The 12,926-nt window shown below is 44.4% G+C and overlaps 1 protein-coding gene across 1 annotated transcript; it reads right to left on the bottom strand.

Moving 5' to 3' along the window:
- Positions 1 to 244: 244 nt before the first annotated feature.
- LOC131202339 (DNA excision repair protein ERCC-6-like) lies at positions 245 to 5,176 on the bottom strand. Its single transcript, XM_058191240.1, has 2 exons — positions 5,128 to 5,176; positions 245 to 3,643 (listed from the first exon to the last, which is right to left on the bottom strand). Exon 2 carries the CDS (start codon positions 3,430 to 3,432, stop codon positions 1,558 to 1,560), a length of 1,875 nt encoding a protein of 624 aa, XP_058047223.1. The 5' UTR covers positions 3,433 to 3,643; positions 5,128 to 5,176; the 3' UTR covers positions 245 to 1,557.
- Between the last annotated feature and the right edge of the window lie 7,750 nt (positions 5,177 to 12,926).

Below are 12,926 nucleotides of genomic sequence, written 5' to 3'. Positions count from 1 at the left end.
GCTGGTTGAGAAATTCTGGGAGTTGGAAAATAAAGTCCAGGTAATCTCAACTGTGGTCGTAAGTCGAGGACTGCCTGTACCGAATTTTTGGCTGTTTTTGCAGAGAACCACACAAAATGAGTCAAATATTGCTCAATTAAAGATATCTTTAGTCAGGTAAACATATAGAAGTTAAACATACATACATAAATATAGTCATATAAACGTAGGCAAAGCAAAGAGGAAGCTTGGCTTCTCCGTGTGATTCCACCATGTTACTCAGATATCCTGCCTCCCTCTATGGAGGTTTTACTACGCAAGACTCAAAAAGATGCATTTGGGCCACATTTAAAATCATTGAAAAGGAATCTAGAACAGATCCCAAGTCAAGCAGGCCTGAGGCAGCTCACCTTTCTCCAGCCTGGTAGGCAACATTACAACTCTCAGCATTTACTAGGGGTAGTAAAGCGAAGAGTGGCTTGATAAATAGAAAAATACATTTTATTAGCATTGGAAAACATGCAACTTTGATACGCACATATTTAATTTTTAACAGAACACATCCGGTTTGTTTACCACCTAATCTATTTCCTCAAGGAGGCGGTTTTGAAATTTTACAGTCTCCATTACTCATAGGGAAAACCGGCTCTTACAAGTCCTTATTATCCTTGGAATAAAGGCAGGAAATATGAACATATTTAGCCAGTTTTAGCCTCTTCCTTGAAGTTTGTTGGGTGTTCCAGCAAGTTTGTAGCTTTTGGGTCAACAAGACCTGCAGCCTTCACTCATGTGGAGCTGATACCGCCATGATGGGCCTCCATAAAATCAGCAGAAAACTAGCAGCTTCCAAGTCATGATGGATAATGGACTTCATCTTCAGTTGTTTGTTTCTGGAAGCTGACCAACCTAGGATCTGTAGAGAAGAAAGTCAGTGGACGAGTAGACCGTACATCTTCAGTTGTTTCTTTCTGGAAGTTGATCAAGATTGGCAGAGGAGAACATCAGTTGATGAGTGGACAATACATCTTCAGTTGCTTCTTTCTGGAAGTTGATCAACTCAAGATTGGCAGAGGAGAACATCAGCTGTCGAGTGGACCATACATCTTCAGTTACTTGTTTCTAGAAGCTGACCGATCCAAGATTGGCACAGAAAAACATCGGTGGATGAGTGGATGATACATCTTCAATTGCTTCTTTCTGGAAGTTGATCAATTCAAGAGTGGCAGAGGAGAACATCAGTTGTCGAGTGGACAATACATCTTCAGTTACTTGTTTCTAGAAGCTGACCGATCCAAGATTGGCACAGAAAAACATTGGTGGATGAGTGGACGATACATCTTCAATTGCTTCTTTCTGGAAGTTGATCAACCCAAGATTGGCAGAGGAGAACATCAGTTGATGGAGAAAGAGGTTGGTTCCTGAAGGTGATGGAGAACATTTTAGGTTCAGCTGGACAATCAAGTTCACGAGAAGAAAAAAAATTACAGGAAAAGTCTAAGAGAAGATCATGGGAATGGCTTCAATTCCAGATTCATTTTCTTGAAGATTCAGGAAAGCTGGCTTTAACTCCAGACTGAATCATGTGAAGTGTGTTGTCCTTTTCTTAGAGTCCATGAGTTGGGATTCTAACTGGACCATCTCCTGAGCCTTATGGACACGGTCCTGAATGTACTGGTGGGCCTCATCATCGTCAGCTTCCTCGTGACTTGTTTCAGACGTATACATCAGATCGTGATCAGAGATACCGAACATCTCCAAGGAGTGAAGATAGGCAATGTGTTCATCTAAGGTAGCATCTGTGTTCCTCTGAGTTCCGTGCAAGGACTGCAGTTGAAGTTGAGTCAACGACCTTCTCGTGTCGGTCAAAACAAAGAGCTCTCTCAATTCCTGCTTGGTAAAATAGCGATACGGGTTCTTCTTATCTCCCGTGCTTTGCCTTATTAACGAGTCCTTGAAGACCTGACGCCGGTAGATTTTCTCTTCAACCGTCCCACACGTGATCAGCCGGTAGATCACCACGTTCTCCTTTTGCCCGATCCTATAAACGCGGTCTACAGCTTGCATGTCCGTGGCCGGATTCCAACTCGGATCAAAGATCACCACTCGGGTGGCGGCCGTTAAAGTGAGGCCCACGCCCCCGACTTGAGTGGTCAGGAGAAAGACCGAGTAGCTTCTGTCCGTCTGGAAGTCCTTCACCCTCTTCTCGCGCTCCAACAAACACGTCACGGTGCCATCAATGCGCATGAGCTTGATGCGCCGTTGAGTCAGAATGCATTCTATGATGTCCAACATTTTCCTCGACAAGGAGAAGACCAGCGTTTGGTGGCCTTCTTCCCGGAGCTTCGCCAACAAGGCGATGAGGAACGTCAACTTCCCGGATTCTTGAATCAGAACCTTCTCAGATACGTTTTGGATCTCCTCCATCAGACCCACCGGATCTTCATCCTCTTGACTTGAGGTTTCCAAACCAAGCTGGAGACAAGCTTGAGAAGACAACAGCCGCGGATGATCGCAGAGCTTCTTCAGGATGGTCAGCTCTGCCAAAGGAGAACGAGTAGTCATCAAAAGTTCTTTAATGTGATCCAAGGAAAGGAAGTTCCTGTAAATGTCTTCCTGGACGGGCGATAAGTAAACCCAGACGATAAAATCGTTTTTTCTTGGAAGAGAAGGGACTTCTAGTGTATTAGGACCGGGTGAACCCATCGGTTGGTCCAATCTCAGCTTCTGGATTTCATCCTTACTTCTCCTCAAGAAATGAGGCTGTATGAGGGACATCAAGTTCTCCGCGATCTTGAGTCCCAGGGCTTTCTCCCCTAAGGTCGCGTCTTTCTCCCTCGCCCTGGTGATCGGGTTCTCGTACTCCATCTTGAAGGTTTTGGCTGTGCCGAGGAGGCTGCCCTGACAGGCAAAATCGAACAGGGACCACAGTTCCTGCAGATTATTCTGCACGGGAGTCCCCGTGAGAAGGACGCGGTACTTAGCCGGGATGGTGTAGAGGGCTTTCGTGGTTTTAGCCGAGGGGCTCTTAATTTTATGAGCTTCGTCTAAAATCAGGTAGTCCCAGATGAAGGTTTGCTGGTCGCAGCTGGACAGCTGTTCCCAGTTAGCCAGGATCATCTGGTAGGAGGTCAAAAGGACCCCCTTTGCAGTTTGGATTCGGTGCAAATGTTGGCTGCGTTCTTTCTTGCTCGTCCCGTGAAAAACCTTCACCCGGATTCCTGGCGCCCACTTGGCGAACTCTTCTTTCCAGTTATTCACAAGCGTCACCGGCATAACCAACAAGACGGAACGGACCAGTTGGGCATCGAACATCCCCGAAAGAAAAGCGATGATTTGGATGGTTTTCCCCAAGCCCATGTCGTCGGCTAAAATGCCCCCCTTGCGTCCTTCACGGTAGAGGCGGTACAAGAACGCGACGCCGTCCTTCTGGTGGTCGAAAAGCCGGTCGTGCATCTCGCGGTAAAGCCAGAGCCCGCTCTGAGCCACGTCCACGCTCTCGTCCGCCTCTTGATCCAACGTCAGAGTGTCCAACTTCTCCTCCACCTGTCCTAGACAACCTTTTAGATCTTCGGCGGGTTCCTGTTCCGGCGGCGTCTTCTCGCGACGTTTGTCGGGTTTCTTCACAGGCTCATTCGGGATCTTCTGATCCGCTTGGGATCTGTTTCTGCAAAACATAACTCAACATTGAAGTGTTGAGAAAAGCAACGGGGTTGGGGAAACGGCAAAAAATATAGAGGAAAATTTTCTCCTCAAAATCCTTAATGGGAATAGAGTTGAAGGGGGCCTCGGAGGTCTTCTAGTCCAACCTCCTGCTGAAGGAGGAGACCCTATACTATTTCAGACAGGGAGCTGTCCAATCATCATCTTTTTAACGACCCCTTGCGGGGTGGAGCCTGGGAAACTGGATGGAGCTAGCGGTGTGTTTACTGGCCGGATACCTTTCCTGTCACCAGTGCGGAGTTTTGTTCAGCAGAATATATTCTCATTGCGTCTCGTTAGACAGGGAGCTGTCCAATCTCTTCTCCATCCAGCGATGAAGCACTCACCCCATCTGAAATCCAGTGTTGCTTCATGCAACGTCCTTGGCCAATTTGGGTAAAGAATTCGGGGAAGTGCGCCACGCCCTAAACGTGGCTTATTTCAATCCTGGTTTGGCTTTTGGTATTGTTTGGGCCCACCCAGACTTTAAGGCCGACTCTACAGGTGGGTCCTCGACTTACGGCCACCATTTCTGCTGCTAAGCGAGACAACACGTGAGTTTCAGTTGGAGACATTTTTATAGTTAAGAGAAACGTTGGACTGAATGGTGGTCGTACGTCGAGGACTTATCTATAATTTGCTGGGATGGTTTGCCACCGTCCTCATTCTGGGCTCCAGGTTTTGAAAATTTAAAGGCAGGGAGTGGGGAGATGTGGGTCAGGGTTTTGCAGGGGTGTCGTGTCCCACTCCTCCTCTGACGGCCGGGTCGGGGAAGTCTGTATCAAGCGTGGCCACAAAGCCTCTGCAGCTCTGCCAAAGTTCAGGGCAGGCAGAAGACCAGGATGTGACTTCAGCAATCCAAGTTAGACTTTGCCTGACTCAAAAGCAGATCCTTTATATAGGCCATGGGGTGTGGCTCCATGACTCAGCACTTATCCAGGCCTGTCCCTCCCTACCTTTTGCTGAAGTCGCCTCTCCATTCTCCGGAAGCGTGGATCTGTCCACCCTCCAGCTGCCAGCAATTCCAGCTCGTGACTGGCTTCATGCTCCTCAGGCTCACATGCTGTGGGGGAGGGGTTTATTTGCTCGGTCTGTCTGGGCATGGTGCCAGGACTGGGGGCTGGAGGCATGCCAGGCCATTCGTCTGCACTATCAGTCCCCGGCTGAGATAACAGGAGATGAGAGGGGCCCGGCTGTGGAGAGGTGGGCAGATGAGGCACAACAAGAGGGGAGGTCAGCCCCACGAGAATAAATCAATTTTTTTTAAATTGAGACTATATCTAACATCAGCATCTTGCTGTAAATTGGGGACTTCCTGTATTTTATACCTGAAAGGTGGGGGTGGAAGAGGAGCAGTTACGCAACAGCACCATCTTCCCAACTGTCTGAAAGGCCATCGCCGAGATGCAGGCTTTCATCCTCAATGAGAACTAGAGCCTTGGCTCTTACCTTTGACCCTTCTTCCCCAGCTTGCTCTGCCTGGCTTTTGTCACCGTCACGGTTGCCATGATGCCGTCCGCAAACCAGGATTCCAAGTTTACCGGAAAACAAAACAAAAACCTGCAATCAAACAGAAGACGTCCGTGGATGAAAAGCTACAGAAATTTTTTTTTTAAATTATTTGGAGTGGGAGGGATTTAGCTGCACCAGAGGTGGAAAACAGTTGTCCTCGACTTACAATCATTCATTTAATGGCCATTTGAACTGATAACAGCACTGGAAAAAAGAACACAGCACTGATTTACAAGCGGTCCTCACACTTACGACCGTTGGAGCGTTCCTATGAGCCTGTGATCAAAATTGGGGTGCTTGGCATACTAGATGGATTTTAAATGGCTGCAGTGTCCTGGGGTCAGGTGATCACCAGCTGATCCTTCTGACCAGCAAGGTCAACAGGGGCAACTAGATTCACTTAATGACCGCATGATGATTTTAAGGGCAGTGATTGTCTTAACAACTGTGCCCCCCAAAAAAAAAGAAGAAGTCATGCCCTCAACATATGACAATTGAGCCCAAAACATGTTGCTAACGGATACATTTATTACATGCCTCGTTTTTTCTTGTCACCGTTGTTAAGTGAATCCATGCCCTAGTCAAGCTGGTAACCCGGTTGTTAAGTGAATCCGGACACTGTGACCGTCATAAATGTGAGTTAGTTGCCGAGCGTTTGAATTTTGATCACATAACCATGGGAGATAATGCTGCAACGGTCGTAGGTGTGAAAAACAGTCATAAGTCCCTTTTTTTCAGTGCCGTTGTAACTGTGAACGGTCACTAAATGGTCATAAGTCAAGGACTACTGGTAAAATCAGGCGTGACTCACTTAACAAGCAATCTTTGGTTCGTGCCGCAATTTTTTTCTGCTGGGAATTATTACGGACCGTACAGTAATTGAGACTAAATTGATTTTAAATCTAATAACAGCAGCAAGATTACTAATAGGACAATACTGGAAGAAAAAAAGAAGTACCTACAATAGAAGAATGGATATTGAAGGTTGCCAATTTGGCTGAGATGGCGAAGATACAGCTTTTTTGAAAGACAATACGCAAGAAAGATACTTAAAGGAATGGAAAAAATGGATTGACTATATTCAACGTAGATATCAGACTAAGAGTTATCAGACTGTTTTTGAATGATTAGGATGTATTATTTTTGATTGTTTTTGGGGGAAGTTAGGAATTGATGATTGTAGGGGTATAATTAAGTTGGGATGGAAATTTTTTATCATATGTTTGTTTTATTTTTAACTATTCCTTGTGCTCGTTGCGGGAAGTCGGGCGGGGAGGGGGTTTTGAAGGGAGGTGGGAGGGGAGGGGGGGGAAAGGGGGGAAAAATTTATTCTTTTTGAATAAAAAAAAAAAAGCAATCTTTGCTTACCAACAGAAATTCTGATTCCATTTCTGGTTATATATTAGAGCAGGGATCTCCAATCTGGGTAACTTTAAGACTTGTGGACTTCAACTCCCAGAATTCCTCAGCCAGCTTTGCTGGCTGAGGGATTCTGGGAGTTGAAGTCCACAAGTCTTAAAGTTTCCCAGGTTGGAGACCCCTGAATTAGAGGACTATCCATATAGGGGGCTGGGAGGTGTCTTCCCAACCCACTTATCCTGGTTAATGAATCAAGCCCTTTTCGGAGTTTGGCCATTACATTCAATCATAGCCCAGGTAAAACAGGATTGGTTGCTTGGCATAAAATGCTAAGCACCACACCCAGGGAAACTAACCAAGGTTAACAAACCTAGTTTGGTAACTTGAGCCAAGTTTTAACTGATCTAGTTTTCTGCGCCACATACGGTCGTGGCCAAAATTGTGGAAACCTTTTGGGGAAAAGTGTATTTTTGAGGTTTGGTGGCTAGTAATATCGCTTTATTTTGGGAGTTTCAAGATAATCCTATTCCACTGCTGGAATGACCTGGGAATAGCCCAGACCTTCACCCAATTGAAAATCTAGGGAGCTGACTAAAGAAACTGGCAATAGCAATATTAATAAAATATATAATAAAACCCAGTTAATAGAAGCCATCATTCAATCTTGGTTTCACATGATAACAGCTGCAAAACAAAAAGACTTGGTTCACTCCATGGGAAGACATTGTAAGGCCATAATTCATGCTAAAGGTCACCCAACTAAATATTAACTGACCTGGTGATAATTTTTGTATATCCCATTTTTTCTACGTGTTTCCCGTTTTTTCTTTATCCTGTAACTGCTATTCTAAAAGCAAATCCTTCATAAAAGTTATTGCATTACATTCCTGATTGAATTGTCTTGTCATTGATATAGAATTTTATGGTACTACTCAAAAAAAAAAAAGTGGTGTTATTAGCTAGTTTTAGAAAATACACTTTTCCCAAAAGGTTTCCATAATTTTGGCCACTACTGTAACTGGGCATTGCTGAAAGGACATTAAGTGGGGCACAAGGAAAGTCCCTGAAATTTTAATTAAATTACAGGGAGTTTGCCATCAAATAGGTAGATACAAACAACATAACTCTTGGAAACAGGAGATAATTCTACAAGTTAAAATATGGTCAGTTTAGCATATAAATACTACATACAAGCAGATCAATAAAACTGTATCCCGTAGCTTTCTAGATTCTGAGACTCAGGGCTCACCCAAAAATCTTCGAGTTTTGCCTAAAATAATGAAGGATCCTTCCTCGCAATCGGATTGGGAGAGGAGCAGGAAGTGGGAATATTTATTCAATCAGCCAATTAACCAATCAATGATGTCATTGATGGTTGTACTGTAAGTAAAAGAAGACGGAGGGAAAGGATGGGAACCAAGAGAATAGAAAATAGAGAATAATCCTTACATTTGTTAATTTGCTGCACATTCTTTCTCTCTCTCTCTTTCCTTCCTCCCTCCCTCCTTTCTCTCATTTCTCTTTCTCCTTCCCACTTTTCCTTCTCATCTCCCTTCCTTCCTTATTTCTTTTTCCTTCCTCCTTCCTCCTTTCTTATATTTCTCTTTCTTCTTCCTTCTTCCTCCCTTCCTTCCTTCCTACCCTTTCTTTTTCCTTCCTCCTTCTTTTTCTCTCATTTCTTTCCTCCCTCCCTCCCTCCCTCATTTCTTTTTCTCCTCTCTTTCCATTGTTATCTCTTTTCCTTCCTTCCTTCTTTCTCTTTTTCCTTCCTCCTTCCTCCTTTCTTATATTTTGTCTTTCTCCTTCCTTCCTTCCTTCCTTCCTTCTTCCTCTCATTTCTTTTCTCTCATTTCTCTTAATTTTTCCTTCCTTCCTCCTCCTCCCTCATTTCTTTTTCTCCTCTCTTTCCATTGTTATCTCTTTTCCTTCCTTCCTTCTTTCTCTTTTTCCTTCCTCCTTCCTCCTTTCTTATATTTTGTCTTTCTCCTTCCTTCCTTCCTTCCTTCCTTCCTTCCTTCCTTCCTTCCTTCCTTCCTTCTTCCTCTCATTTCTCTTTTAATTTTTTTTCCTTCCTTCCTTTTTTCTTCCTTCCTCCTCCCTCCCTCCCTCATTTCTTTTTCTCCTCTCTTTCCACTGTTATCTCTTTTCCATCCTTCCTTCTTTCTCTTTTTCCTTTCTCCTTCCTCCTTTCTTATATTTTGTCTTTCTCATCCTTCCTTCCTTCCTTCCTTCTTCCTTCTTCCTTCCTTCCTCCTTTCTCTCATTTCTATTAATTTTCCTTCCTTCCTTCCTTTTTCTTCCCTTTCTTTCCTCCTTCCTTCTTTCTCATTTCTCTTTCTCCTTCCCTTTCCCTTGTCATCTCTTTTCCTTCCTTCTTTCTCTTTCCTTCTTCTTTCTTTCTTATTTCTCTTTCTCCTCCCTCCCTTCTTTTTCCTTCCTCCTTTCTTTCTCTCATTTCTTCCTTCCTTCCTTCCTTCCTTCCTTCCTTCCTTCCTTCCTTTTTCTCCTTCCTCCTCCCTCCTCCCTCATTTCTTTTCTCCTCTTTTCCATTGTTATCTCTTTTCCATCCTTCCTTCTTTCTCTTTTCCTTCCTCCTTCCTCCTTTCTTATATTTTGTCTTTCTCCTTCCTTCCTTCCTTCCTTCCTTCCTTCCTTCCTTCCTTCCTCTCATTTCTCTTTTAATTTTCCTTCCTTCCTTCCTTTTTTCTTCCCTTTCTTTCCTCCTTCCTTCTTTCTCATTTCTCTTTCTCCTTCCCTTTCCCTTGTCATCTCTTTTCCTTTCTTCTTTCTCTTTTCCTCCTTCCTTCTTCCTTCCTCCTTTCTTTCTCTCCTTTCTTCCTTCCTTCCTTCCTTCCTTCCTTCCTTCCTTCCTTTCTCCTTCCTCCTCCCTCCTCCCTCATTTCTTTTCTCCTCTTTTTCCATTGTTATCTCTTTTCCATCCTTCCTTCTTTCTCTTTTTCCTTCCTCCTTCCTCCTTTCTTATATTTTGTCTTTCTCCATCCTTCCTTCCTTCCTTTCCTTCCTTCCTTCTTCCTTCCTTCCTCTCATTTCTCTATTAATTTTCCTTCCTTCTTTCCTTCCTTCCTTCCTTTTTTCTTCCCTTTCTTTCCTCCTTCCTTCTTTCTCATTTCTCTTTCTCCTTCCCTTTCCCTTGTCATCTCTTTTCCTTTCTTCTTTCTCTTTCCTCCTTCTTTCTTTCTTTTTTCTCTTTCTCCTCCCTCCCTCCTTTCTTTTTCCTTCCTCCTTTCTTTCTCTCATTTTTCCCTTCCTTCCTTCCTTCCTTCCCTCCCTCCCTCCCTCCCTCTCCCTCCCTGAAAAGAAACATCCACCGAGCAATTTTTTTAACGTCGCATGGGGTTTTGCACAAACGCTGACAATGCAACCTCGTTGTGGGAGTCACAGATGCTCCCTACAATATAAGTTTCTGCATTTAACTTTCCCATAACTGCCACTTTCCAGAGACGAACGACTTTTATCTTTTTTCATCCTGGTTACAAATAGAAAAAAAAAAAAAGGAAAAAAGAAAAACTTTTAAACCTGCCCGATGGCTAGAGAGTCAAAGGGTCAGCCAGTTGCACCTGAGATCCTAAACCTGCTTTTCCAAGCAGTTTCCCAATGTTTCATGAGGGTGCTTGTCAGCAAAAAAATCCCATTTTCTGACCATTTCTGGATGCTAAACCAGTGGAAGGAAATTGCTACGATCACTTTTCTTTGTAACATCCTGATAAAAGGGCTTTTTTTCTTCTTTTTATTTATTTATTTATTTTGTCACAACATCATACAAAAAGATTATATAGTATATAAACATATATATGAGTAAATGTTAGGAGGTATAAGCATATATATATATAGGAAGAAGAAAAGAAAAACAATAGGACAGGAACGGTAGGCACGTTTGTGCGCTTATGCACGCCCCTTATGGTCCTCTTAGGAATGGGGTGAGGTCAATAGTAGACAGTTTTTGGATAAAGCTTTTGGGATTATGGGAAGAGACCACAGAGTCAGGTAAAGTGTTCCAAGCACTCGATTCTGTTACAGAAGTCATATTTTCTGCAATCTAGATTAAAGCGGTTAACATTAAGTTTAAATCTACTGGTTGCCCTTGTATTATTGCAATTAAAGCTGAAGTAGTCTTTGACAGGAAGGACATTACAATAGATGATTCTGTGAGTTAAACTTAGGTCTTGTCGAAGGCGACGGAGTTCCAAGTTTTCTAAGCCTAGGATTTCAAGTCTGGTGGGGTAAAGTATTTTGTTGTTTTCAGAGGAATGGAGAACTCTTCTTGTAAAATATTTCTGGACACGTTCAATTGTATTGATGTCAGAGATGTGGTGAGGGTTCCAAACAGGCGAGCTGTATTCTAGAATTGGTCTAGCAAATGTTTTATATGCTCTGGTTAGTAGTGTAGTGTTTTTGGAAAAGAAGCTACGCAAGATTAGGTTTACAACTCTTAGAGCCTTTTTTTGCTATGTAGTTGCAGTGGGCTTTGGCACTTAGAGTTCTTCTTCTTCTCTGGGACAGCATCCTCTATGTTGGCTTAATCATGGCTTGCTTAAAAGTGATTTTTTAAGGACCCAGTGAATTGTATAGGTATTCCCCAACTTACGATCACGGTTGGCACTAGAATCTTCTTTGCTGTGGTTCACTTTTTTGGCCTTGGTTGTTAAGTAAGTCACCCTGTTGTTAAATAAACCCAGCTTCCCACCCACCCCACCCCCCATTGACTTTGCTTGCAGGAAGCTGGCTGGGAAGGTCCCAAATGAGGATGAGGTGATCTCAGCAGGCTGCAACCGTCATAAATGCACGCCGGTTGCCATGCGCCGGAATTGGGATCATGGGACTGAGGATGCTGCAAAGGTTGTAAGTGCGAGGATTGGTCGTAAACCGTTTTTCTTCAGTGGCCTTGTAACTCTGAACGGTCATTAACAGGTAGTCCTTGAATACCTATGTCAAGGTAAGATAAAAATTTACCTTGTAAGTCGTAGAGTAGAGTGGAATAGGAATGGGATTAGGAAGGGAAGGGAAGGGAGGAGAGGAGAGGAGAGAAGAGAAGAGAAGAGAGAATGGAATGGAATGGGAGGGGAGGGGAGGGGAGGGGAGGAGAGGAGAGGAGGAGAGAAGGGAAGGGAAGGGAAGGGAAGGGAAGGGAAGGGAGAGAATAGAATGGAATGGAATGGAATGGAAGGGAGGAGGAGGAGGAGAGGAGGAGAGAGAGAAGAGAAGAGAAGAGAAGGAAGAAGAGAGAAGAGAAGAAGAGAAGAGAAGAGAAGAGAAGAGAAGAGAAGAGAAGAGAGAGAAGAAGAAGAAGAGAAGAGAGAATGGAATGGAATGAAATGAAATGGAATGGAATGGAATGGAATGGAATGGGAGGAGGAGGAGGAGAGGAGAGGAGAGAAGGAAGGGAAGGAAGGAAGGGAAGGGAAGGGAGGGAGCGGAGGGAGGAGAGAGAAGAAGAGAAGAGAGAGAGAGAGAAGAGAAGAGAAGAGAAGAGAAGAGAAGAGAGAATGGAATGGAAGGAAGGAGGAGGAGGGAGGGAGGGGAGGGAGAGGAGGAGAAGGAAGGAAGGAAGGAAGGAAGGAGGGAGGGAGAGAGAGGAGGAGAAGAGAGAGAGAAGAGAGAGAGAAGAGAAGAGAAGAGAAGAGAAGAGAAGAGAAGAGAGAATGGAATGAAATGAAATGGAATGGAATGGGAGGAGGAGGAGGAGAGGAGGAGAGAGAGGAAGGAAGGAAGGAAGGAAGGGAGGAGGGAGGAGGAGAGGAGGAAGAGAGAAGAGAAGAGAAGAAGAGAAGAGAAGAGAAGAAGAGAAGAGAAGAAGAGAAGGGAAGGGAAGGGAGGAGGGAGGGAGGGCAGAGGAGAGGAGAAGGAAGGGAGGAGGAGGAGGAGGAGAGAGAGAGAGAGAAGAGAGAGAGAAGAGAAGAGAGAATGGAATGAAATGAAATGGAATGGAATGGGAGGAGGAGGAGGAGGAGGAGAGGAGAGGAGAGGAGAGAGAAGAGAGGAAGGAAGAAGGAAGGAAGGAAGGAAGGAGGAGGAGAGGAGAGGAGAAGAAGAGAAGAGAGAGAAGAGAAGAGAAGAGAAGAGAAGAGAAGAGAAGAGAAGAGAAGAAGAGAAGAGAAGAGAATGGAAGGAAGGAAGGAAGGAGAGGAGAGAGGAGGAGAGGAAGAGAAGAGAAGAGAGAGAGAGAGAAGAGAAGAGAAGAGAAGAGAGAGAGAGAGAAGAGAAGAGGAAGGAAGGAAGGGAAGGGAGGGAGGAGGAGGAGAGGAGGAGGAGAGGAAGGAAGGAAGGAAGGGAAGGGAAGGGAGGAGAGGAGAGGAGAGGAGAGGTGAAGAGAAGAGAAGAGAAGAGAAGAGAAGAGAAGAGAAGAGAAGAGAAGAGAA

The sequence above is a fragment of the Ahaetulla prasina genome, chromosome 7 (assembly GCF_028640845.1).
Source record: "Ahaetulla prasina isolate Xishuangbanna chromosome 7, ASM2864084v1, whole genome shotgun sequence".
NCBI lineage: Eukaryota > Metazoa > Chordata > Lepidosauria > Squamata > Colubridae > Ahaetulla > Ahaetulla prasina.
Note: the sequence above shows the minus strand (reverse complement) of the source record. Positions and strands in the feature narration are given on the sequence as shown.